The sequence below is a fragment of the Miniopterus schreibersii genome, assembly GCF_964146895.1.
Source record: "Miniopterus schreibersii genome assembly, chromosome: 11".
Classification (NCBI taxonomy): Eukaryota; Metazoa; Chordata; class Mammalia; order Chiroptera; family Miniopteridae; genus Miniopterus; species Miniopterus schreibersii.
In genome coordinates, this window is record NC_138111.1 from 20786842 (window position 1) to 20814603 (window position 27762).

The 27762-nt window shown below is 37.7% G+C and overlaps 1 protein-coding gene and 3 pseudogenes across 4 annotated transcripts in view; 3 read left to right on the forward strand and 1 right to left on the reverse strand.

Moving 5' to 3' along the window:
- The window catches only part of OR13C9 (olfactory receptor family 13 subfamily C member 9), a 20612-nt gene extending 9900 nt beyond the window's left edge, over positions 1-10712 (forward strand). Inside the window, exons 2-3 of the mRNA XM_081150541.1 lie at positions 5027-5163; positions 9292-10712. Coding sequence (XP_081006667.1) covers positions 9311-10267 — 957 coding nt within the window. The 5' untranslated portion in view covers positions 5027-5163; positions 9292-9310 and the 3' untranslated portion in view covers positions 10268-10712. The remainder of the gene's footprint in view (positions 1-5026; positions 5164-9291) is intronic.
- On the forward strand, positions 3017-3629 carry LOC308564058 (olfactory receptor 13C7-like; annotated as a pseudogene). Its single transcript has one exon. The product of its transcript is annotated as an olfactory receptor 13C7-like (transcript).
- Positions 10713-15646: 4934 nt separating the features above from the next.
- Positions 15647-17518, forward strand: LOC308564059 (olfactory receptor 13F1-like; annotated as a pseudogene). Its single transcript has 2 exons — positions 15647-15720; positions 16503-17518. The product of its transcript is annotated as an olfactory receptor 13F1-like (transcript).
- Positions 17519-23398: 5880 nt separating this feature from the next.
- Positions 23399-24337, reverse strand: LOC308564331 (olfactory receptor 13C9-like; annotated as a pseudogene). Its single transcript has one exon. The product of its transcript is annotated as an olfactory receptor 13C9-like (transcript).
- Positions 24338-27762: the final 3425 nt, after the last annotated feature.

Here is a 27762-nt window from a genome sequence, read left to right on the forward strand (position 1 = left end):
GGTGGATGGCTACAACTGAGATGACAATATATAATTCTGTACCTTCTGGAGTGGCTTAGAGAAATACACTAAATATTCTTTTCCTCATTTAAAAATTCTAAAAATAGTACTGTCTTTCAGTATTGTGAGCAGTACTGTCCAGACACCTGGATTCTAGGAATGGTCAGAACTGGCAGTGACGCAGGGTGGGGCAACCCAGGTTTGGACTGGATTCCTTGTGAGTCCTGGTCACAGGAAGTTAGGGTTGCCAGGTTAGCAAATAAAAATGGATGACGTCCAGTTAAGTTAGAATTATTTCTAATTGCCTTTGCATATGCACAATGGGATAAAATAAAAATATTGCATAGGAAATACTTGTACTAAAAAATTACTTGTTTATCTGAAATGTAAGTATCGATATTTATGTATCTCTTTAATTATATTTCTATAATTATTTGGCTCTACTCTAACATTGTTTTTGTTTTACATAATTTGCTTATAAAACTTCTTGCAGTTACATTTGCATTGTAATATAGCTTTACCATGGTCACATCAAAAATAGTTAATTCCTTTGTCCACTGAACATTTATTAATGAGAAAACATTTCAACATTTGCATTATGAGTCAGTATGCTGAAAATGTATTTGCATAAAGTTAACAACTCTGAGAATTGCTCTTCAAATTTGATTTGTTGATGCATAGAATACAATTTTCCATGGCATAAGTTGCTTTCCTATTGTTCAAAATTATGTTGCATCTTTTGCTCAACACCTTTTTACAAATGTCCACTGACAAAAAAAGAGTGCTGTTATCTAATTTTATTCAGTTCTTTTTAACAGTACACCCAATGATTTTTACTGTTTTAATGCTGGAGAATCTTCCATAACATCCATGTATAATGAATGAATTCTTTGATATTTGACATTGGTTGCAAAACATAGTCATGAGAAGTGTCAAAATAATTATCCACTCAAATCAGAACTTCTTTTACTGTTCCTAAGTGAAGTATGGTTTGCTCATCTCATGGAAATTGTTGATGTGGTCTGCTCTGTGTTGTCTCATGCCAGTGTGGGCATGACTAAGGACAGGTTGGATAAGTTTGGGGTATTGTGTATGTACAGGGTGGGGCAAATGTAGGCTTACAGTTGTCTCTATGGAAAATAATACAATAATAAGTTATACTCCAAGAATAAACTCTGTGTTTTGTGTACTCACAACTGTAGACCTACTTTTGCCCCACCCTGTATTTGAACAGAGGACATGCATGAGAAAAATTAAAATGACTACGATTCTGGCTGTTTTAGAGAGAGCAGTGATAACAGAATAAAGCTTATGAGATCTGAGACCCCAGGATTTAGAGGTCAAAATAAAGGTGATTAGCAGATCAATTATTAAGAACAAAGCATCATTTTGACTTAAGTGTCACAGAGTACTTCCACATCTCTCCATCAGATATATTCAATTTTAGTTTCCATGTCTTGACCATTTTACCTGCGTAGCAATTTTAAATTTGCTCTTCCCATAGAGTGTAACGGCAGAGGAATTATTTCTGTTTTGTGAGTTATACTTCAATTAAATTGTATTAGCAGCTTTGTTTTAATTGCTGCTAAGGGACTTCATCCCAAAAGTACTAGAAAGTTTCTCAAGTCTATTCAATCCACACTGTGAACTTTAAATTGCTTTTGGGATTTAGAAACATCCTCAAAGCAGCACAGACTTTAAGTTGCTCTGGTGCTCTATTGGCTGATTCTTTAAAGGAGCCTCTCATAGTAAAATGACTGTAAAGAGCCCAACTTCCATCATTACCAGAAGTCAGTTCTGTTTTTCCACTGGTATATTATTATTATTTTTTAACAACAGCAATGACAACTATTTGATGTTAATAAAAACTGAGAAGCAGATAGTTCTCGTTATCTTACTGAACTAATTGAGATAGAATTTATGAGACTAGCAAGCTCATAAAATAGTAGGACTTCTGTTTCTGGCATTTTAATGTAGAAATACTCTATATTCCAGTGACATGGGATACAAATAATTATAAAATATGGCTAATTCTGAATAATATTTTGAGCAGTTACCCCTCTTTATTATGGGTAATCTGAATATGCAGTGAGAGAAAATCAGAAGTGCAGTTGTTAGAGTAGAGGGGGCTGATTTCTGTGCAAGGAGAAGATAATTTGTATTTTCTCATACTTGGGAGTAAAAGAGTAAGCCCCCTGTCACTCACATTCTTGGTTTATACATTTATTTATGGTTTGGCTGTACACTGAGACATGCATGCTAGAGTTTTTCTGAGACCAACTTGCTGTTCATTATGTGTATCAGATATGATAGTTATCTAGATGCTTCAATTTGTACTGAAAAAGACAAAGAATAACAGTTTTATCTAAAAATGATTTCTTTTACAAACATCACTAATGCCTATAGTTAATGTTCTTAAGATACTGCAGATATACATTTTCCCCAAATTAGAAATAACCAAAAGTTCTTTTTCTAAAAATGTGTTTGTTTGGTTTGTTTTCCTAATCATAAAACTCTTCTAAAACTGAGGTTGTTACCGTTGAAACAGGATTTATATATGCTATTTTGTTTTAGTAGCTGAAGGATAGTGATTTTTGTTAAGGCTAACGTATTAGTTGTGGAGAAAAAAATTCTATATGCTATGGTGGCCAATAATACTTTTATATGTTTTAGATTTGTTTGGTCAAAGTGTTATGGTGCCACTGCATTAAAAATAATTTCAAATTCATAATGTAAGTGAGATACACAATTCTAACTGAGTTGTGTGTTCTGAATTATTTTTAACAAGGATTTGTTTGTTTTTTAGCTAAAGTCTCTTCTATGAGATCTAAAAGTCTAACTGATCTTAGCTTAGAAGATAGTAATATTCTTATCCTAGCTGTGTATCCAATTATAGGTCCATATCACCCATAAGGAAGTCACTCAAGGGTGCAGACAACTCTTAAAAACATGCTTTAACAGGTCCATGCGCATTCTGGCTGCTGCAGAATTTCTTCCGGTGAAAGAAAATATTAACATGGGGAAGACCAATCAGTTTTCTGTGGTAGAATTTGTCCTATAGGGGCTTTCTGGCTACCCAGAGCTTGAGGCCGTTTACTTTGTTCTGGTCTTGTGTATGTACCTGGTGCACCTGCTGAGAAATGGAGTCATCATCATTTTAAGTGTCTGTGACTCCAACTTGCACACCCCCATGTACTTTTTCCTCAGTAATTTGTCATTCTTGGACATTTTATACACCAGTTCTTCTATTTCTCAGCAGCTTCTTAACTTCAAAGAAAACCATTCCCTTCTCTGGATGCGGAGTGCATATGTTTCTCTCCTTTGCTATGGGAACCACATGTGTCCTTCTAAGCATGATGGCATTTGCCCCCTACGTGGCCATCTGCTACCCTCTGAGATTCCCCATCATTATGAACAAGGCTTCCTATGTACTCATGGCTGCTGGATCCTAAATTGCAGGGGGTGTCAGTTCTGCGTTGCAAACTTCTCTTGCCATGCAGCTTTCTTTCTGTGGGGATAATGTTATTAATCATTTTACTTGTGAAATTTTGGCTGTCTTAAAATTGGCCTGTGCTGATACTTTCATAAAACAGAACAACAAAATTTCTTTTTCTTGCAAGGTATTTTGACAACATTCTTTAGAAATCACCAACATATATATGTGGAGTTAATTTAAAATTGTTTTTTAAAAATAAAATCTGAGTTTATAGTACAGAATTGGAGCAGAAATATAAAAATCAGAGGATCAATGATATCTTAAGAAACACCATTTCTTGGAAAGAAAGCTTAGAAAGATGTCCAGGAAGCAATTTCTTATGAGCAGGTCACTGAATTTCAGAAACAATGTTGAACACGAGTTTTACCTTGTGTCCTGTTCAGTGCTATGATTTTCACACCCCCCCCCCATTATTTTTAGACATATAGTCAAAGTCTATTTTGCCTGGATTAGTGGTTTTGTGGTGAAAAAATTGCATTCCTTGTTTGGGTCAAGCAGTTCAAGAAAGGAGAACACTGCTTGTAGAAATAGAATATGACTGAGAGTACATCTTAATTGTTTAAATTAGATAGATGATGATTTTACGCCAGTTAACCTGGGTGATAGGTATATCTGTTTAGGTGAATTCTGTGGAGATTCCTGCAGTATAGAGTGGGACTGAGTTACAAATTATGTTGTAGAGTTATAATAAGAAAACTGAATAGCTTGATGGCTCCTACACTTTCATTGTATGACTTCAAAATTTCTGAATTTATTGTGAATTTTAAAGTGCCACTCATATTCACATGAGCACATGTAAATGAGGAGTTTGAGTCAAATGCAATAAATTTTATATTATTTTGTAAAATAAAACCCTTTCTGTCTTCTCTCACTAATTTAACAAATTCAAATTAAATATCAATATATACATAAAATTCTTATAATAATGTCTAGAACCTTATGTTTTTATTCTTATTAATAAATAACCAAGAGTTAATGTACCTAGATGAGGTCTTTCTACTATATTATCAACAAGTCATGGTAGGATGAATAAAAGTCTGGAAAAAGCTATTAGAATATGTTTGGATTGAGGATTCCAGCAGTATCCGATTATAGACTGAGAATGGGATAAGATACATCCTCAAGACTTCTGATTGGTTATTTGAAATAATGTAATGGATCTAATATAATTAAGTCTTTAGGGGATTATTCTTGAAGTTTTTAAAAGTTTTGAACATCTTTTCTCTGAAGCAACTTAAAGTTATGGCTTAGAAAATTGCATAAGTCCCCAAGAGCAAGAAATATTTAAATGGCCTTCCTGAGCCTGGAGGTGATTCTTTGGAGAATTTCCTTGGTCTTCAGAATGGGACAATATTTCCACCTGGGCTTGAAGGGCAAATGAAATCTTCCATATTCTCAAATATTTATTTTCTTCTTACTTTGAACCAACAGAACCAAAATACACTTCCTTTGTAATCAATAATATTTGGTTGTACTGTATAGGTTTTAAAACAATTTTGAAATAGTACCTTTGCCATCAATGTTTTCCAGACAACAAGCCCTGTGACACTATGGCCTCTCAGTGGTAGCAGCTTCGGAAGTTCATCAACCTCATAGAAAATTTTGTACAAAAGGCTGGAAATAGAAGATCAGGGCAAAACAACCTGCTGTGTGTTGCAATCTAGGAGGTGAGTGGACCTTCCATTTAGAGGTAATTGTTGAAAACATACTAATAACATAAATCCAAGGGGATGTCAGCCCGATGAACTGAGTTGAAAATAGGCCATGTGTTTTGGGATAGAATATTTCTTACCATAGAGAGTGTATGGAGAACAGGACTGAAAAAATTCTAAGAGGATTTTCTCAGATATAGTAAGAAAATAAAGGAAAAAAATGAACAAATATGACCAAAAAGTAATTTGCAATACACAGTAATTTAAATATCCAAAAAGATGGATATTGAAGTCTAGAATTTATCTTACAGGGAATAAAGATTCATTTAGTCAGAATATAGTTTACTGGTTCCTTACATTAGTACAAGTGCCTTTGTGTCTAATGGTGTCATTTCTCACTGGTCCAATGTAGTTGCTGTACAGTAGGCAGTGAACTTGTACTCTTGATCCAGAATGAAAAGTAGGCTGTGTCACCAAAGTTTAGATTCTGTAATGATATACTTCATAGCACCAATTCGGCTCTCTCTGGTTCAGTTAGCAAATGTGTGTCCAGTGTTAATCATGAGCAGACAGACAGTCCCTGTCCTGGGGCCTCTCCACTGAGGGTGGTATTAGGAAAACTTTATTATGTGTTCTTGAATACATCTTTTGATCTGTGTAAAAAGGAAATGAAGAGGAACAGTGAGTTCTTAGCTAACAGGAAAGAATTTTGACTTTCATAGTTATGTTTGCATGAGTATTTGGGGAATTGTTTTGAGCACTTTTAATTCTTTTTTTATTGTTGGCAGTGTATTCCTATAGTAACTTTAGATATAGTATTTGTCACACACACACACACACATTGTCATTTAACTTTTAGATGAATGAATTGAAATAGCTTTTCTTTAAAATAATGTCAACCCGTGATTTCCTTGTTTTAAATGGCATTGGCCTTTGCTATAGTTGTATACTTCCCTTCATTGCAAAGTGAATAGAGTTTTGTATAATGTGCATCCAGGTCATACCATAGATGGGATGAAAATTAGTAGGTTGGTTGGGCAAGAAGAGATCATATACCTGAACAGGTCTTTGTAAAAATTTAAAGGTACTCTTTAAGAGCATGAAACTAAGGACAAAAATGTAAAAGAACTTGAAAAAAGGACAAGTCAAGGAGAGATGAAGGAAACCAAAATAGTGCTTTACATACATTGCTTTACTTACTCTCCCAAGACCACCACAATGATGCTATTAAAATCCCCTGTTATAGTTAAGGATATTGAAACACAGAAGTTAATTGCCCAAGGTCACATAGCTCATTACTGGCCTTGTAAGCAGAGGGGCCATGGATGAGGGACTCCTAGCCCTGAAGTCGTTTCTGGCCATAGACAGGTTTAATCCATATAGAAACCACGTAGAGTGTGTGTCTATGTGTTCTGCACAAAGCCAGAGGCCTGTCATTGGTCCAATCCACTGACCAAAGGCTTTCAGTGAGAACTGAGTGGAGCAGTGTGGACTGAAGCTACAGCTTTTAGCTGGTGCAGACCCCCAGTCAGGATAGGCTTGGGAAGAAGCAGAGCTAGGGAAACAGGGCATGGAGTCCCTGTGGCTGATTCTGCAGCACTGGCAGTGCTTGGGCTTCTTTCTGTTAATTGTGAAAGCCATCTCACAGCATGTTTCCCTCCAAACTTGATAGCTGCCTGCTCCTCTCTGGGGTTGGGGCTGTGGAGGGAGTCGTTGTATTTATTGTATTGTAATATTTTTAGCATTCTTTGACTTCATGCTACAAGTTTTCTGTTGTTTATAGAAACTCTGTGTAGAAAGGACTTGCTTTAAAGCACATCTCTGCATGTCAGTAAAAATCTCAATTTCACTAAATAATACATGTTCTTTTTAATAGACAAAGGGAGCTTGCTTAGTGAGACAGAACGAAATTGCTTTTCAGTTATCATTTACCAGGGAACTGGGAGTCGGGTGGCTGGCATTAAGAAGGTGATCTGGACTCAGAGTAAAAGAAGCATGTATCTTTAGGGTGTAAAAGAATCTCAGAGTATAAAAGGTAGAATTGATTGAAATGAAGACAAAACAGGATGAAAGGAGAAGTACCCTACTAATGACCAAAGGTAGATGTGGGTAATTAGAAGCTAGTTGAAATATGTCCAAAGGATTCAGTTTAGACCTAAGATTCCCGCCAAGTTTCCTGAATAAGGAGAATGGTCTACACGTTAAGTGCCTGTTTGCTTTGTGAATGAATGAGAGCACTTTCAGTGGATTTTGTGTCCATGAAGAAGGCAAGGGTATTGCTGGAAATCAGTGTGTGTGTGTTGTGGGGGCAGGTGGGGAAGCACTATTTTTGAGGAAAGATTAAAGGAATGGCCTGAGACTTTATGAGTCAAGGTCTTTGAATGTAAAACCTACTATTTCTGACCCCCGAGTGATGACAGTGGTTATTTCCTTGACGATTCCTTGACCCAAGGTAAGAGGGGTGAATGAACTTTTGGAAGATGTCCTTTTGGTCATAGTCTTTCTTTCAATTGGACTTAAGAAGCAACTAATTAAAGTGGCAACTAAAAGTGTTTATATTAGGAAAATGAGAAGACAAGTCACAGAATGGTAGACAGTATGTGCGTCATATATCTGATAAATGATGCATAGCCGGAATATGTAAAGAACTCTCAACTCAACAATAAGAAGACAGACAACCCAACTAAAAATGGGCAAAATACATGAATGGCAATTTACTAAAGAGAACATAAGGATGGAAAAAATTTCCCAAACAGTTATTAGGGAAATGCAAATTAAAATTATGATGAAATATCACTGCATACCTATTAGAATGTGTAAAAAATATATATGCTGATGATACCAAGTGTTGATGAGGATGGGAAGCAACTTGGAATCTCATACATTTCTGGTAGGAGTGCAAAAGTGAGATAACCACTCTGGAAAACTGTTTGGCAGTTTCTAATAACCTTAAGTATGCGTGTCTCATATTATCCAGTATGCTACTCGTGGATATTTACCCTAGAAAATAAAAACTGTTAGCACAGAAATCTGGGCATAAATATTTATAGCAACTCTATTCATAATTGCCCCAAAATAGAAACAACCCAAATGTCTTTCAACAGGTAAGTAGATAAACAAACTATTACGTCCATATAATGGAATACTACTCAGCAATAACAACTTGGATGAATCTCAGAGGCTTTATGCTAAGTGAGAGAAGCCAGACACCAATGGCTCATATATTTCCATTTATATGACACTATGGAAAATGAAAAACTGTAGGGGTAAAAAAATATTAGCCTTTTCCAGGATTTATGAGTGGATGGAAAGGGTGGTTATAAAGAGATAGCACAATGGAGGTTTTAGGGTGATTGAAGTTTTATGTTCCGATTATGGTGATAGTTACATGAATGTATACATGTTTTAAAATTCATAGAACTGTATACTAAAATAGACAAAATCAATTTTACTGTATGATTATGTAGAAAATAAAAATTTAAAAATTGTATCTCACTAAAAAAAGGATATTTACATTGTAACAAAAAGACTTCGTATTATTGGGCTTTACATGAATTGGACCTGTTTCTTGGATGATCAGGCAGTCAATAAATGCTGCTTGGGTTTATTACTGACCATTCTCCCACCAGACTGACACACTTCTTTCAGCATTTTAATATGCAGTAGGTGAGTTTCCCTGACCTAGGAGCTAGGTTGCCTTTACAAGTTAACCCAGTCTCTGCTATAATGCATTCCAGATTGCTTTTATAGTTCATTAAAAAACCAGGTAGTTATGGAAGCTAAGCAAGCTCGAGTTTGAGCCTAGGCTTTGCTACATGTTAATATATGACCTCAGGCTAAAATAAACTCTCTTAGTTTGACTGAGATAACTTTCTTTTCTTTAAAATGATAATGATTGTGGGGTTTGGATGAGGAACTATGTGAAGTTGCTGGTGCCGAAAGAGAAATAGATACAATAGCTTCTCCCTCACACTTCTCTTTCTAAATTGTTTATTTCTTCACCCCCTCTCCTATTTTTTCTTCTTCTTCCCCTTCCCTATTTTCTTTCTTCCTTCTTCTCATTGGGCTCATGGCAAACTTTTATATTTATGCATTGGTGAACTTGGAGTTACCCTAGTAAAGAAATTATTTGTATATTTATAGGTAAAAGAGAAAAAGTAAAATGAAATGGGAAAACCAAACCATTCCGGTGGAATTTTTTTTAAAGGGACTTTCTGGTTACCCAAGGCTTGAGCTACTTTTTTTTGTGCTAATCTTAATAATGTATGTGGTCATCCTTCTGGGCAATGGCACCCTTATTTTAATTAGCATCTTGGACTCCAACCTTCACACCCCCATGTACTTCTTCCTGGGGAACCTCTCCTTCTTGGACATCTGCTACACTACCACCTCCATTCCCTCCACTCTGGTGAGCTTCCTCTCAGAAAGGAAGACCATCTCCTTCTCTGGCTGCGCGGCACAGATGTTCCTTGGCTTGGCCATGGGGACCACAGAGTGTGTGCTCCTGGGTGTGATGGCCTTTGACCGGTATGTGGCCATCTGTAACCCTCTGAGATATCCTGTCATCATGAGCAAGAAATCCTACGTGCCCATGGCAGCTGGGTCCTGGTTTGCAGGGTTTATCAACTCTGCCATTCAAACTACCCTTGTGGTACAGTTGACCTTTTGCCAGAACAATGTCATCAATCATTTCTCCTGTGAAATTCTGGCTGTCATGAAGATGGCCTGTGCTGACATCTCAGAAAATGAGTTCATCATGCTTGTGGCCACGACACTGTTCACACTGACGCCCCTGCTCTTGATTGTCATCTCGTACTCATCCATCATCTCCAGCATCCTCAAAATTCGCACTTCTGACGGCAGAAACAAAGCCTTCTCTACTTGCTCAGCCCATCTGACTGTGGTGATAATATTCTACGGGACCATTCTCTTCATGTACATGAAGCCCAAGTCAAAAGAGACACTAAATTTAGATGACTTGGATGCCACTGACAAACTCATATCCATGTTTTATGGGGTGATCACTCCCATGATGAATCCTTTAATCTATAGTCTCAGAAACAAAGATGTGAAGGGGGCAGTAAAACACCTACTTAGAAGAAACGTTTTTAACAAGTAAGTGGGGAAGGGACAGGTAATTTTTATAATCACAATGAGGAAGTCAGTTAGGAAATCAGAGTCAAATAGATAGGTTCTTGCTGCTGTGTCAAATTTACCTCTCAATGCTCTCAGGCTCTAAAATAATTATTTTTGGGGCAGTGCACATTGAAAGTAAGTAAACTTCAGTGTTTTAGGCATGGAGTCAGTGAATGTTAGCTTGTTGTCGTTAATGACAAGCTTGATTGTGAGGGCAAGTGGAGGGAGAGTGTAACAGGGAGAGAAATTTCTAGACAAAAATGTTATCCTAGTGTTAAAACCTAAAAATTGTTTTTGATTCAATTATTTCCAAAACCAATTTCACACTTCCTTATTTTCTTTACAACAAAGAATAAAACCTGGTTTCAGACTTTTAGAACTCACTTACAATTAAGAATTTCCATTACTGTAATTACTGAAATAATTTATTTGGAGTCTATTCAAATATGTAATGTAATGGTGATTGTCTTCTATCTAGGTAGCTGTAAACTATTAAACCTTTTGGTTCTAAAATACTGTTATTTTTATAACTTTTTGTTTATCTCTAACTAGGAAGCATTAAATTATTATTCTTTTCTACTTTCAAAGTATCTGTGGTAGTCTTCTTTCCACAGACCTTCTGATACATGGGATCTAACTGCTTTGGACTTGGAACCACATAACTGATTTTAAAGCTGTTTGAAAATTAAATGGAAATAATGCCTGAGTCAAATATTCACTGATAAATGTAGAGCTACATCTTTTCCTCTGTCCCAGTGACTCTTTATCCATTAAGTATGTTGCTGATCCAAGAGGAATTTGTTATTAATCTACATTTTTATTAGATCTACCTTTTAAATGGTTTATACATTTGATTTTTGTTGTTGTTGACAACATTACAGATGTCTCCCATTTAGCCTCCCCTTTGCCCCCCCTGCCCTCACCACCCTCCCCCTCCCTTCCAACCTTCACCATAGTGTTGTCTGTTTCCATGGGCTATGCATATATGTTCTTTGGCCTCACCTCCTTTTATCCAGTCCCCCTCACTCTCCTCCTCTTACATCTGTCAGTCTGTTCCATGTATCCATGCACAACAGAATACGGCAGCCATAAAAAAGAAAATCTTACCTTTTGCGACAGCATAGGTGGATCTGGAGAGTATCATACTAAGTGAACTAAGCCAGTCAGAGAAAGACAAGTACCGTATGATTTCACTCATATGTGGAATCTAATGAACAAAAGAAACTAGCAAAGTGGAGACACACTCATGGATACAGAAAACATATTGACAGCTGTCGGGGGCGGGGGGTTGGGGGCTGGGTGAGAACGGTGAAGGGATTAAGCAAAGAATAAAAAAGAAAGACTCATGGGCACAGGCAAAGTATGGCAATTGCCAGAGGGAAGGGGGCTCAGGGGGAGGTAGAAGAGGGTGAAGGGGGGATAAATGGTGATGGAAAGAGCCCTGACTTAGGGTGGTAAACACACAATACAATATACAGATGATGTACTGTAGAATTGTATACCTGAAACGTGTATAATTTTATTAACCAATATCACCCCAATAAATTCAATAAAAAAAATTGAACAAGAGGCCCAAAACAGATTCATAAAAAAATGGTCAATTAGATTATGTGAAAAGTAACACTGCAGTGCAGTGGTGAAGGGATCTTTTCCATAAATCATGTTGAATCAAATAGTATTCATATAGTAAAAAGTAAATTTTGACCTTTGCCTCATACTATACACAAAAAATAATTCCAGACAGATTGTATTTGTCAATATCAAAGGTAAAAATGTAAGGCGTCCCGAAAGAAAGGTAGGGGGCTTGTACTAATCAGGATGTTCAATGGATAAAAATAGGATAGAAAAATGAATAAAATTATGATCCTTTTAAGAATTGTAAAGGCCCAAGTGAATTAATGCTGGATGGATAATGTATCTATTGTTACATGAGTGTTGTATCACTACAATGATGCCACATAATAATAAAAATTTTAGTGGCATACCAAAATAAACATTAAATTCTATGAGATCATAGTTTATCTGGGCTGGAGCCAGGTGACCTTTACTAGAGTATCTTTGCATCTCAGATCAGCTCTGTGTCGACATGTTTTGGGACTCACTAATTTGCTGAGGACTGACTGACAGCTGACTCACCTAGGGTGACCTCAACTGTGGTGACTGGGGCAGTCCAGCTGTGCTTACTGTGCATTTCACCCTCCAGCTGGCTAACTTGGACATACGCTCACGACAGTAGCGAAGGTGGGAGAGGGAGGGCTAACCGAATTGTGCAAGTGTTTATGCGACTCTGCTCGAGTTATATTTGCTAATGCCCCAGTGACTAAATCAGGTCATGTGCCTAGGGCCAAAACCAGACTAGGGGGGCCTAGGAAGGAGTGAATAACTGGGGTGATTAATGCAATTAATGTACCACGACTGTATAAGATCACCTAGCTAATCAGTAGTTGAGCTGAGGTGCAATCCATAACTCTGTTTTTTTTTAAAAAAAGTATTGATTTTAGAGAAGGAGGAAGGGAGAGAGAGAGAGAGAAACATCCATGTGAGAGGGATATATCGATCAGTTGCCTCCTGTCTGCACACCGATAGGGGGTAGAACCCGCAACCTAGGTGTGTGCCCTGACCAGGAATAGAACCCACAACCTTGCAGTGCACAGTAGGCCATTCCAACCTACTGAGCCACACGGGCTAGCCCTCAATCCATAACTTTTACTTTAAGCCCATTCTAATGCACTACACCATCAGGTATTATACAATCTTTATAAAAAATTGCAAACATTGTACTAGGAACTTTAGTCTTTTTAAGGGGCGTTGGATAGTAATAAATTATCCCTTTGATTAATGCCCTGTCTTTACTCTGCAGCCATTTAAAAGCTCAGTAAGGATGTTTTATCTTCTATTACTCAGATAACTGAGATATTTGGAAAGATTTCTGAAAATAAATGGGTCACGTTACAAGCTCAGAAGCTCTGTAGGAAGGCATTTCTACAGTTCTATTAATTGCAATGTTTTCTCTATAATTCAGAGGCAATCTACAGTACGAATGGAATAAGCAAATAGTGTCCTCCAGTTCTGCTTACTCAAATGCTGCTCAAGAATCAGGTCTTTTACTGGGCCAAATGACTTAAAATAATTAAAAAGAATTGCCTAGTATTTTGGGTCCTGAATTAGTTAATGTAACTTGGAGAATCACACCCTTGAGAACTGGAAAGTTTCTTAACTTTATTTTTCAGAATCACAACATTAAATTGTTAAGGGAGTTGGAAAGTCCCTAAGAGCAATAAGAGAGTTTAGTAGAACTAAGGTTCCAGGGGTAACCCTTTGGAAGTTTTTTGGAGCAGATCCTAGGTGGTGGTTTTGGCAGAACAAATCTTCATGTCATGACATCTCTTAAGATATTTTAAATTTTTTAATTTATAGGAACTATGCATGTTGAAACTTTGTGAATCAGGTAAGATTTGGGTTGAATTTTTGCAAACTAAGAACATCCATATTGTTTTTCACTGCAGTCTTCTGAATAAAAATACCCTAGTACAGCCAGCCGACTTGAGTATAGTTTTTGTTGAGTATTTTCATAATTTAAAAATTCAGAATCTTTTACTCTTTTGAGCACTGTGCCAGGTTCAGAAGAAAAACTGTGCTGAAGATAACTAAGTCTGACTATTGAAACGTACATTAACCAAAAGGAAGGCGCTCATCACAAGTGCCAAGGTAAATGGGCGCAGACATTGCCCATCTCTCTGTATTTTCAGATTTACAAAACTTATTGATGCGCCTCAGCTAGGCCAGGAAACCAGAACAGAGATATTTACTTTAAAAAGAACTAATTGGTAGGAAAATATTGAGTTGAAGAAATGGATCATAAATATACAGGGTGGGACAAAAGTAGGTTTACAGTTGTAAGTACATGAAACAGAGTTTATTCTATTATTATTGATTAATTGTTGTATTATTTCCATATGAACAACTGTAAGCCTATTTTTGCCCTTCGCTGTAGTGTAGAATTTTTAGCATTATTATGCTCTAGTTTTTCTCATTTACCTTAAACATTTCCTTAAACATTGAACTCCTCCAAGCATATGTCAACTTTAAACTGAGAGGGTTGGATTATAAGTTCTCTGAGTTGATTCTGGCTCTGACATTTGAAAGAGGGGAGTGTGTAGGAAAACATTTAATTATTTTAGTACTGTAGTCAGAAATCAATTTTAGAGAAAGAGAAAATATCTAACTAACTCGAGAAAGGTGAGACTGTAAGATACAGGCAAGGGAGTGGGTGGGGACTTGATACGCATGAGAAAAGACTTCTGGAAGGGAGAACCAGAGAGTGGTGGAGAGAGTGAAAGGAGAGGGGAGACAGGAGCCTGAGGCAGAGCAAGAAGACTGGATTCTGGCTGGGGAAAGACCAATAGAGAAACCCTCAGTGGAAGGAAGGGTGTGTGCTGCCCAAAATGGACTTTAGAGACCAGAAATTTCACCTTCCTGGTGAATCAGTAAAGTGTTCATATTCACCATTGGATTGGGGGGTGAAATTTTGATGGATTATGAAGAGGTGCAGAGTTATTTCATCAGAACTGGTGTGGGCCAGCACTGGAGCAGCATACAGGCAATTGCGGTTCTGGAAAGCAGGGAGACCATAAACTTTTTGTGATTGCTGGAAAATTTGAAGACGCCATGGAATTGGGGTGGCAGAGAGAGAATTTAAAAGAAGTTCATCTAGATCTCTGGTATCTGCAAACGGGATGGATGATCATCCTTCTTGTATAGATTAGAAAACCAAGTTTCAAAGAGGTCGAGTGATTTGCCTAATTTTGCATACCAAAAAGTAGCTCAGTTGGATTTAGAGCCCAAATCCCACACTCTGAGGACAGTGCTGTAATTGCCTGCAGACAGTGATTGGAAAACATTTCCACCTCTTCTGGGAGTACAAGTGGTCATTGTTTTTACCCCTCACTACATCAGATATTTAAAGATAAGAGCTCATCATCGTTGTTTCTTAAGGCAACTAGTTGCTGTTGTGTTGTTTTTTTCTAATGTTGCAGATCATTAATTGCAAATGTAAATGACAAGCTGAGAAGTCTTCAGGCTTTTCTGTTGACACAGGACTATAGTGAAAATGTACTTATTTTAACATGTATTAAAAACTTACCATGTTCAAGGCAGCATTGTGTCATTAAAAATCTTAAATGTGAGTAGTTACTTTGCTAGTATTGTGGGAAAGGATGAAGTATCCTTGCGACAACAGCATACAGTTTTAGTGATTGGATAAAATATTCAAGAGCGACAAGATTGGAGCTGAGAAGGAAGGACACTCGAGGTGAATGAACTGTAAATTAAAGCCACAGAAATATAAAATGGCATGGTCAGTATGAGGGACCACAAGCAGGTGGTTGTTTCAGACCAGAGTATGGAGGTGGAGTATCGGGAGATGAGGCTGGAGAAGTAGGCCACGATGAGAAAGTGAGGCTTGTGTATTTGTGATTGATTTCATTTGGACTCCATCTTGTAGGGCAGTTGTTCTTAAACATGTTGCTGTATGTGATGAATTGTGAGATATGTTGCAATTAATTTGATTTGCATTATAAAATACTTTCTTTGAAAATGATTTCCTTTCTAAGAAAGGATAGGTTCAAGATTATTTCATATTCAGAAATGCCTTCTTGAAAGCAGAAATCAGTAGTATTATAGCGAGTGGACTCTTGTCTGTTTTCTATTTCTATTCTTCACTGTGCAGCATATCCACCTGTTATATTACACAATTTGCAGCTTTATGAAGTGCAACCAAATATTTTCTTGTTGCAGCTTTTATAAAACAAAAATTCTTTGTCCAGAAATCTCCCCTGGTCCTTAACTTGAGGAGGTCCAGTACATTTTTTTTTTTATTAAACCAGTTCTCGAACTGTCTCACTGAGCAGTGCCCCCAACACAGAGTTAGGATTCTTCATGACTGCCTAGTACCCTGGGGCATACTTATATCATTTTATTGTAACTGTTTATTTACTTGACTGTGTTTTATATTTTATTGTGAGTTGCCTGGGAGTAGCTTTAGATCTTCAGTGACTTATAGTGTACTCAGTAAATGTTGACTGAATGAATGAATAATTAAATAGGTATTGCCAGGATAATGATTCTTTTAAAGTACCCCTAACAAAAACCCCTTAAGAGAGTTTAAAATTTTAAGTACATACAATGTATACTTTTATTCACTATGACAGATGAGCAAGAAGGAATAAAGTGATCAAGACAAACTTAGTCATTTCAAATTTTATTTTTCTGGGACTTACTACGCCAAAGTTGAAATCACCACATTCGTGCTGTGCTTGCCGATGTCCCTGGTCACCTTGTTGGGTAATATTCTGATCTTCACCACCATCCTGGATTCCCGCCTACACCCCCCCCATGTACTCTGTCCTCAGCAACCTCTCCTCTCTGGACCCCTGGTACACTTCTGCCTTCACTCCAATGCTGGCAAACTTTGTCTCTGGAGAATGCCATCTCCTTCTCAGGATGTGCCACTCAAACGTACTTCTCTCTTACCATGGGCTCCACTGAGTGTGCACTCCTGTCTGTGATGGCCTATGACTGATATGTGGCCATGCACAACCCCCTGAGATACCCCATCGCCATGAACAAGAGGCTGTGCATGCAGATTGCAGCTGGCTGCTGGGCGACAGGCTGCCTCACCTCCCAGGTGGAAACTGTGTCCGTGCTGCATCACTCTCTCTGTGGACAGAACATCATTGGTCATTTCACCTATGAGATCCTGGCTGTCCTGAAAGTGGTTTGTGCGGACACTTCCAAAGTGCAGTGGATCCTTGTGGTGATCGGCATACTTCTTCCTGTGCTGACGCTTCTCACTTGTATCTCTTATGTGTTCATTCTCTCTGACATCCTAAGAATCACCTCAGCAGAGGGTCAAAGCAAAGCCTTTTCAACATGTGTGGCCCACCTGGCTGCGGCGGTTTTGTTCTATGGGACAGTTCTCTCCATGTGCTGGAAGCCCTCGGCTGTAGGTTCACAAGAAATAGATAAATTTATGACTTTGGAATATGCTGGATTAACCGCCATGTTGAATCCTATCATTTATAGTCTATGAAACAAAGAGGTGAAAGCGGCTGTGAAAAAATTGCTAATTAGGAACCCTCTTTGTGCTATAATACCGATAAACGTTAAGGGATGTTTAGTGGTCAGTCTACACCAGAACTTTGAGACAATGGAAGAAGGCACTCATTTTAAATGAGGTGTGTGATTTTCTAAGTCTCTCCCTTGACCAACCACTGAGATTCTAAGATAATATAGATATCTTTTAAATAAACATATCTGAAATCTTATACAAGTAGATCCCTTGGTGAAACTTTTCCATTTTTTTTCTGGGTTCTAGAGTGTAAATATAACTATAAAATAAATATTAAAGGTTAGTGTATTGAGTATTCAAAATTTTATATGTGTGATATACAAATATAATAACGCTACTAGGTTTTAAAAGCAAATTTATGATTAGCCTCTATTTTAGGCTGAATTGTTTCCCTCCAAAACTCTCATGTTGAAGCTCTAACCTCCCAGTACCACAGGAGGTGTCTGTATTTGGAGATACGGTCTTTAAAGGGGTGATTAAGTTAAAATGAGGCTGTCAGTGTGGGCCTTCCTACAGACTGAGTTGTGTCATTATAAGAAGAAATTTAGACACACATAGATATGCTCACACACAGAGGACTGGATGTGGTGCGAAGGTGCCTATCTACAAGTGAAGGAGAGGCTGCAGAAGAAATCGAACCTGTCAACACCTTTCTTGGATTTCTAGCCTCCAGACCTATGAGAAAATAAATTTCTGTTGTTTAAGCCACCCAATCTCTGGTATTTTGTTATGACAGTTAGCAAACTAATACCACCTCTTTTTCATCAGAGCTAAGCTTAGTGGAAATAATTTCGTGTTCTATAAATGTGTGGCTGTGTTTTACATGTATAGATATGTTTGCATGCAGACAGATGTATGTGATGTGAATTTCTATGTACAAATATAAAAGGTATGTACAAATGTATCCTGAAGAGAAGCGGGGTGGAGGAGTGCCAGTCAGGAAAAAAATACCAAAGTTTACTGTATGTTGTTGGTCTCAGAGTTGCTGATATTATTTTGTAAATTCCAAGAAGCTATAGGGTATTTCAGCGAAACTCCTAGCACGCTTTAAAAAATTTTTTTAAAATTTTTTATTGTGCTTTTTCCTGACACCTGGTTTGTTAAATCCATGGGTCTAAATGAACCCATTAGTACTTGGAAAGAAAAGACATGTATCTATATTATAGAATCTACAATAACCTCAACCCACTAAATTGGTGTAAACTATTGAAATATATGAATATACCTTATTATATAAATCACAGTGTACAAGGAATTAAAAACATGTATATTCAGCAGCTTTTATAGTGTTTGTAGATCCCCTCTGGGCCAGATGACTAAATGTGGGGTTAATGTGAAAAACTTACTTGCTCTTTACCGTGGAGTTGTCACCAGTCAATAGGATTGTTGTGATGGTTTAGATTCTGGTTGAGGGCTGCCCATTGGTGTAGAAGAAAGGGATGGAAGATGTCCTGGGATTAACTTTAGGGCATGTGAGAAAATCATACCAAAGATTTATCTAGTCTGTTTAAAGAGTGACAACTTCAAGACAGGTAGATAGATTGGGGTCAATGGACTGACCAACCGTTATCCAATGATAATCCTTGGAAGCAATGACCTATGGTCATTGGAAGAGTAATGAAGGGTGAGAGAGTGGAGATAACAGAAAGGAGAGTGGCAGGAAATGTAAGCAACAGCTAACACAGTGATGTGACTTAAAGCTTAGTAATTCCAACTAGTCATATTCACTCATGGTACCCTCAGAGATTTCACCTTCACTGCCTGCATAGGGCAGGCTGACTGTGATCTAAGAATGAGTAGGTAGAAAGTATCCAAGCCTCATAAACCTCTATTTCTTTTTTTTTTTTTTTTAATATATTTTTATTGCCCAGCCGGGCATGGCTCAGCGGTTGAGTGTTGACCTAGGATCCAGATTTCAGTTCGATTCCTGGTCAGGGCACATGCCTGGGTTGCGGGCTCGATCCCTAGTTGGGGGCATGCAGGAGGCAGCCGATCAATGACTCGCTCATCAATGATGTTTCTGTTTCTCTCTCTCCTTTTCCCTTCCTCTCTCTGAAATCAATAAAGATATATTTTAACAAAAAAAAAGTTTGTGAACAAAGTAGAAAGGAATGTTCACATGAGAATGGATATTAATTTTTAAAATCCTGTTCATCATTCATTCCACTGAATCCTCATTAGCACAATAAAATAAGATATATGATAACCTGATTCTCAGTTAAAACCACAAAGCATATTATTCTACCTAATGATCTACATACTCCTGTTGATGATGTAAAAATTGTGGAAAAAATCTCTTTCTCATTTATAATGTCAATACCTGTCAATTTAGTAACTGCTGCAGCAGGAGTAGTGATGTGGTATTATGGAAAACTGGGATTTTACAACCAAACAACTCAGGATTGAATGCCTATGCTTCCCCTTCCTAGCTGTGTGACCTTGGAAAACTGAATTGATCTCTCTGTGCTTTGGTTACTTAATTTGGAAGATGGACACAGCAGTGTCTATATCCTGAGGTTGTTTGTGACAATCAAAATGAGAAAATAAATTCAAAACCAGTAACCAGTTGCTTCTGATTTTTGTTATCAAAGGCAAGGGAAAGGAGAGAACTTTCAAGTCTATTAGCATTCATGTAAGAGATGAAGGTGAAATGGTTTGAGGGCAGATAGTCAAGAATCTTGCATATTGGTCTTTGTAGAAAATGGAAAGTCAGTGAAGATTTTCTTGCACTCTTCTGATGTGATCGTGTTAAGCTCTTAGGTTAGAAAGACCGGTTTTGTGACAGTATGGAGGACTGGTTAAGGATGAGTTAGAGGACCATTGCAACAGTGCCCAGAGCGGCAATGAAGACTTGGAAAACAATGGGATGAAAAATGGTAGGGTGGCTATGGGAATTACAGGGTTGTAGGATTGGATTTGAGGGTTTCTCAGATAGGGACACTCATCAAAGATGAGCCCACTGATCTAAGTAAAGAACTCGGATGTAGCCATTGATGGGGTGAGAGGAGAAGCTTAAAGCTGATCAGTTCATAAAGATAAGAATGTCAGTTGGTTGACTGGTTGACTATGCACTGATGGTCAGACTTCTAGGCGACGAGGTTAGGGAAGTCCAGAAGAGAAATCAGGACTAAAGCTACACATTGGGAAGTCCAGAGATGAAAATTGAGCCCTAGGTGTGGATTATGTTCTCTAGGGAGACATTTAGGACAAATGTCTATAAAGTGGTTGGCTATGTTTTCCTGTAATTGGTCAGAGCTGTGGTATAGGGGAAAAACTGTGCACTTGGGATCTGGAGTAAAGAATTCTAATTTAGTTTTTCTATACAAGCTGAGTGATCTTAGGCAATTTCTTAAACATCCAAGTCTAATATCCTCTCCTATGAAATAGGGGTGATGGGCTTATCATTTTGATACAATCAGTTTTTGATTTTTTTCTTCTTCTGACTAGACACTAGCTTCAATTAGTTTGAATTTACCTGTGATTTCAAATATATTGAGCAATATCTATTAGTGCATTACAAGGCTAGGCCTATCACTATGGCAGTACTTGGGGATATAAGCATAAAATACCCCAAGATATCTCTAACTGTTTCTCTTTTGCAGCTTTACTCCATAGGCATGCACACTGGAATTGTGCATTTCCCCAAATTTGGCGGGGGGGGGGGGCAGATAAGTGGTGAGAATTTAGGTTTCTGCTTCTGACCAAGATGCAGTAGGCATTCAATCCTGAGTTCTTTGATTGTAACAGGGACCAGATTTACCTTTCTCTCTGTAACAATAAAAATTAAACAGAAAAAATACATGCAAAACGAAACTTAAGGTATTGGACATCAAGCAACAGAGGACAATGAGCCCTGAGAGATGAGAAACAGATTAAGTGAGCCTTATAATTTCCCCAGCTTACTTTCTTGAATGAGTTTTTAGATAGTAATATAGGGAAAGGGAACCCATGGGGAGTCCTCCTGAGTTTAGGGGATGGAGTTGAGAATCCAGGGAGGACAAGGCAGCTAGTTTTCAAGAACAAAATACCAGAGAGGAGGAAGCTATAGAGAAAAAGTTCTAGAGATCTAAGGGGATGCCCCTTGAGTCTTCAACCAAGTACCGACAAGTTCAGTGATCTAACACTTTAGGCAAGTCTGTCCCAGATTAAGGATGCCTACTTTAAACTAATCAATTCTGACACACTTGGCCATTTTCCCATGCTCAGGTGTGCCCTTTCCACACCACATAGGTCATTATTCAGGGATTTCCCTTACACTCCTGTCAGCCTTGGACACCCATGATCTGGATCATCAGCCTATGGATGCCCTTCTCACCCATTCAGGCTCTGACAACTTATTCTGGGCCACCTGCCCCACTCCTTCCTCTGGCAGGTCAACATTTTCCTTACCCTACTTGTGTTCTAATATCTTCTGCTCGGTAGCCTTCCTTTGCAGATGTGATCCTCAACCAGGTGCTGGCATCCATACCCCATAAAGATATGGGCCCCTTTCATTCTGCTTGGGCTCCGTCAGCCTGAGCTGTGCCATTCCCTGTGTGGACATCGTCTTAATTCTGCTTGGCTTCTGACAACTTGCACGGGACCTCCCTTCCACATTGACATTTCACTTACCCTGTCAGGCTCCAAAGCATCATGCTGGGCAGAATTAGCACTGATGCCCTCCTGAACACTGCTGGGTTACTAAAACCTTTGCCAGGTGGCCCTTGAGCATAGATGTTCTCTTTATCCCAGCTCAGGCTACCACACTGTACTAGACAGCTCAACTATATATCATAGAAATATATAATATGATATATTATACAAAAACCCCTATATATTATTATTCACTAGCAATTTCAAGGGGATTTTTTAAAAGAAAATATTTAAAATGAGACTATTGCTTCTGAAGATGAAATTGTCAGTATTCTTTAAGGATTTCTACAGTTGATGTAGTCTTCCTTAGCAATTGCTTATTAGAAAATACTATACACTGATACGATTTTTTCTTCTCCAGCTCAAATGACCTCTTCAGTATATTTTATTCAATCTTTTATCTGTCTTTAAAATTAGTTTTTGGATTTGTCATTTGATAAATGAAATAATACATAAATTCAGGATTTCTTATCTCGCCGTATTATATCAAGTACTTGGACTACATTTTACTCTCCTTTTCAATTTTTAATTAGTTAATTAGTTCAACAGTTAATTATTGCCTACTGTTTTTAATTAATTTGACATTGGACTTCATAAAGAGAACAGTGAATTCTGCCCTTAGGGAGATTTTAGAAGCTAACAAATGATTATAGTATAAAAGGAAAATTGCTATAACTGAGATACGGTTCACAGCAGCACAGAGGGGGGAATAGCTAACTCTGGGTAAATTTGGGAAGGATTTGCAGAAAGTATAACACATGTATTGCCTTTAATGAGGTGGCTAGGATGTCACCATGCAAAGAGAAATGTGATAATGAGAAGAAAATGGCATATGCTATTGACTTTAGCTGTGAAAGAATGTAATATAATTGTATAACTACATAGTGAATGAAACACAGAATGTGCAAAGGGGATGGGAGAAACATGGATAGGTAAAGAAAGAGGAGGGAAATGTACCTGAAAAACTAGGTTGGGGCCAGATCAATCCCTGGGTAAAGCAAAAACCAATGATAAGCAAACAAAACCATGAATTCAAATGGTTCTCTGCAAAAGAGGAATGAAAAATACCTTTCACTTGTTAAGTAGACATACGTTCTGGATATTCTTGGGAAAGCTTACTTTCAATTTTTTTCTTGTTTTTAAAAGTTTAATCTCACTTCTTAGGCCAGTTTTCCCTCCATTTTTGTCATTTTCATAAAAGGATAAAGTTGATTATTATATTGAAATCTATTTCCAACTCCTACACTCTGTGAATCTACATATAGCTTTTATTTCTGTTGTTGCATTTAACTAAAAACCTTTGCCTCCAATGTGTGATCTTATTTTGTGCATGAGCTCAAAGATGTCAGTTCCTCACCCTTTCCTCTGGAACCAGTGTCTAGCCAGCAGTTTTCTCATAGCTCCGTGCCCCTCCGTGTCCTCAGGCTGCAGATGGTAGGGTTGAGCATGGGTGTGACTACTCCATAGAGCAGGGCAATCAGGTTGTTAAAAGCAGCGTCTTTGGACTTCGGCTTCATATACATGAAGAGAATTGTCCCATAAAACACAGTCACCACTGTGACGTGGGCTGAGCAGGTGGAGAAGGCCTTTTTCCTTCCTTCTGTGGAATTGATTCTCAGTACAGTAGAAGGGATGAGACTGTAGGAGATAAAAATCAACAGTAATGGAGAAAACAAAAATATTACATCACCCAACATTATAGTAATCTCATTCATGGAAATATCCGTGCAAGCCAGCCTGACAAAGGCCAATATTTCACAAACAAAATGATTAATGACATGTTTTTTTTCACAAAACGGCAACTGTATTGCAAGAAGAGTTTCCGTCAATGAGTTGAAAAAGCCCAGTCCCCAGGCGAGAGCAGCCATCTGAATACCAAGCGCCTTGCTCATGATGATGGGGTATCTCAGAGGGTTGCAGATGGCCATGAACTGATCACATGCCATCACCGCAAGGAACACACACTCTGTGGACCCCATACTTAGGAGACAGACATCTGCACAACACATCTAGTAAAGGAGATGGTTTTTTCTTGGATAGGAAGTGTATGAACATTGAGGGGATAAAAGAAGATGTCTAATGAATGTCTAGGAAGGAGAGATTACCAAGGAAAAAGTACATGGGCATGTGGAGGTGGGGAGCCAGGGCAGTCAGGGTGACCAAGGTGCCGTTCCCCAGGAGAGTCAGCAGGTACGTCACCAAGCACGTTCCAAAAAGGAGTTTTTCAGCTCTTGGGCACTCAGAAAGCCCCTGCAGAATGAACTCGATCTCTGTCCAGTTGGTCCTTTCCATCCCACTCGTTTATACCTGGAGTAGTCCAGAAGGGAAAGCTGCATGTTAATTTAATGAGTCTGGACAGTATTAACATGCGAAGTAAGAGATCATTGTAGGCGGGGCAACAAGTGTATCAGCACTAGCTGGAACGGGGGTAACAGCTGCGAGTTTAGCTTTTTGAGTTCCTCTCCTAGCTTTGAAGGCAGGGGATTAAAGACATGTAATAATTATGTCGGCAGCTTACTAAGAATACAGGATTCTGTATTCCATTCTTGAGGCTGTAATGCACAAGTTCTGAGGTAGGGAAGGACTGTCTGCATTCTGAACAAACATCTGTTATTTCTCATTCAGTGGACCCATAGGCCCCACTTTGATATTATTTCGGGAAGAGCATGCTTAACTTGTTAAAAATACCTATTCATTTGATTTTATACCATGCCAATCATTAACAATACCATTGGTTTAGGGTTTTATAATTTACAAATATGTTCACACGTTCTACTTATTTTATTGTCACTATAATCCTCTAAGGAAAATAAAATTCATAGAGGTAAAATATATATAAAACATAGTAAGTGAAATGTATATAGGCCATACTTTTCATTCAAATCTGCATTCTTTTATTCACCTTGTCCCCTCTTTTTTAACTACATGCTAATTGCTGTCCCCAAATTATGCATGTTGTCTAAGGAGTGAGAATCAGGCATATTCTGAAATAGTGCTCTGTAGATGATTCTAATGTGCAGTTGAGGCAGAGAACTGCCTGTCTAGTGGAGTGCTTCCAAAGTTCAGTGACAGGTGAATCACACAGAAAATCCTTGTAAAAGGTTCTGAATCGGTGGGTCTGAAGTGGCTTCTAAGATCTGCATCCACTAATATGTTCCCAGATGCTGCTGCTGCTTTTCTGCAGAACTCATGAGAACATTCAGGCCTTTTGGACCATCTCTCTCCAAAACCTTTGCAGAGTGCCACTGGTGCTTGAATTATTTGTAGAATTGAATTGGGTAGTAGACAATGCAGAACTGAACATTTTGTGAGAGATGCAGGTGAGACGTCTGTGTAAGTGTGTAGCAATACATTTTGTGTTCTTCAGGTTTTAGATATATAAGCAACCAAATTGCACACAGAAGAGCCTGCCTTTTATTGCCCCCCATATAAAAGTCATTCCTCTCCCATTTGTTGACTTTGTAATTAGGGTCAATGTTTTTCCAAAACAGGATTCGAGGTTAGCTCAAGCATCTGAATTGTGTACCATAAAGCATGGAGCAAATGACTTTAATTTGAAAAAAAAATTTAAAGAATGGATATTAGTAGATGACCTTCTTTATAGTGAATAAATTAAAGAACATACTTGTGAAAACACCTTGTCATCAAGGTATTCTACCTAGCTTTAAAAATATCCCTAGAGGAAAAAATATTGATCTAATGGATTCGTTTCTACTTAATGTTTTCAAACAACGGCTGTGTTTCTGATATGGGATTTGCCAATTCTCTCTGTGATAGTCATTTGCCAACATATATAATATGCTGCTTTCTATGAAAACTCCAGTTTATAATGATGAGACATGTTAATCAGCTAATAGAATGTTTATATATTGTTTGCAAAACCAAAACCTCATCCAAGATCACCTAGACAGGATAGAAAGACTGGAAAGAAATATCCGAAACATGACTGGTTATCTTAGAGATCTCTTTTCTGCTTTTCTTAATTCCCCACATTTCTAAAATAGATGTACATAAAGTAAAAATATAATAAAAAAGAGAAAAACACTGAAGCAGGTATCCAATTATGTTAGGAAGATTAACTCACAAGAGATGTTAAAACAATATAAGTAATACCCTGATTGTCTTAGGTATCTAGAGACTACGCAATGAGCTTGAGTTGTACTGGTGTCCAGTTATCGACAGGAACCCACTGTGTCTGGTGGACCTAGTGCATTTATAATCCCTACCCTCAGAGTCCTCCAGGTAACAGTGTTTATTGTTTTTGGGAGGTACACCAAGATAACTTGAGTTCCTGACTTAATCATATGTTATAAAAAGATATTGCAGACCATCGATTCCTAGGATAGAAGTGACCCTAGAAGATGAAATTCTTCTTTGCAAAGGCTGAACTGGCCTGGATTCTAGCCACTCTCTAATCCCTCTCTCCCAACCCCTCATCTTTTGTAAGAAATTGCCACTCTCTGGTTTAAAGCTTTGGGATTTCATCCAGGCACTGTGTCACTGTTGTAATAGACCTAGGAAAGTTTGAGATTTTTTTTTAAATCCAAGCGAGAAGTCAAACTCTGACTTTCTAGAAGGACTGCTAACTTTCTATGGGTTTTCTTTTGCTTTGTTTTATTGACTTAGCTACTTAAAGATCTAATTTTTAAAGTACTAAGATTTTTCAGTGAAAAACACAATACCATCTGCACTCTAAATTCTCACTATTGGAAATAATCCTGTTATCTTCTCCAACTCTTCTAAAAAGATCAATTAGGCCATTGCTAATACTGCACAAAGGTTCATGGATTTGCCAACTCTCAAATTATAGAGTTTTAAAACTCTTCACTTTCATTCAGGATCCATATGGTAATTATACACACAAACTATATTTACCTCTTTTGAAAACATTGAGACATTGTCTTCCACTTATGAAGACACCTGTTCACAATAATGAATTCAAATGAAAAACACACCCCAAATTCCTTTCATGTCTCGTGTGGAGAAAATTAAGGTTCAGGGAGGGTGATGGAATTTGATTTGTAATAAATTAAAACTCAAATGTTTTAAATATTTTTTCTTTTGCCTTGGCCACAGGGGATTCAGATTTACAGTTGTGATTACTTCTGCCCTCCATTACATAGTTTTTGTTTCTAATTCTATTTTTACCATAAACACCTTTAACTACATGTTTCCTCAGACTCTTATTGAGCGTAGTTTATGTGTGAATATTATGTAAATCATCATGGGCTCTTGCTGCACATAATTTTTATTTAAGGCTTTAGTGAATTGGATACTTGAATATTGTAGTCATTGGCTTATTATTTATAAGGTCCATTAAGGTTGCAAGCAACTTACTTTTCCTCACTAATCTCTTCCATGAACTATTTTGGGGTTTAAGAAAATTCAAGCAATATTCTGGTCTTGGAGATGATGCCTTGGTTTTTGTAATTGTTTCCCTTTACATATATATATATATACATATTTTCAAAATTCTACCAGCTGGGATCACCTGAACTCAGAAATCTTTATATTTATCGATATGGTGTTTTTCTTTTGAAATAATTTTAATAAAAACCTCTCTATCTTACCTTGTGACTTGGTTTTAAAGTCATCCACACCATCCACTCTATTAATTAATAGAAAAAAATACCCAGAAATTTGAATTTAATTTGCAATTTTCAGATGAGAGCAGAAAATTCTCAATTTTAAAGATGGTTGCTCCCCCCCCCCTCCAA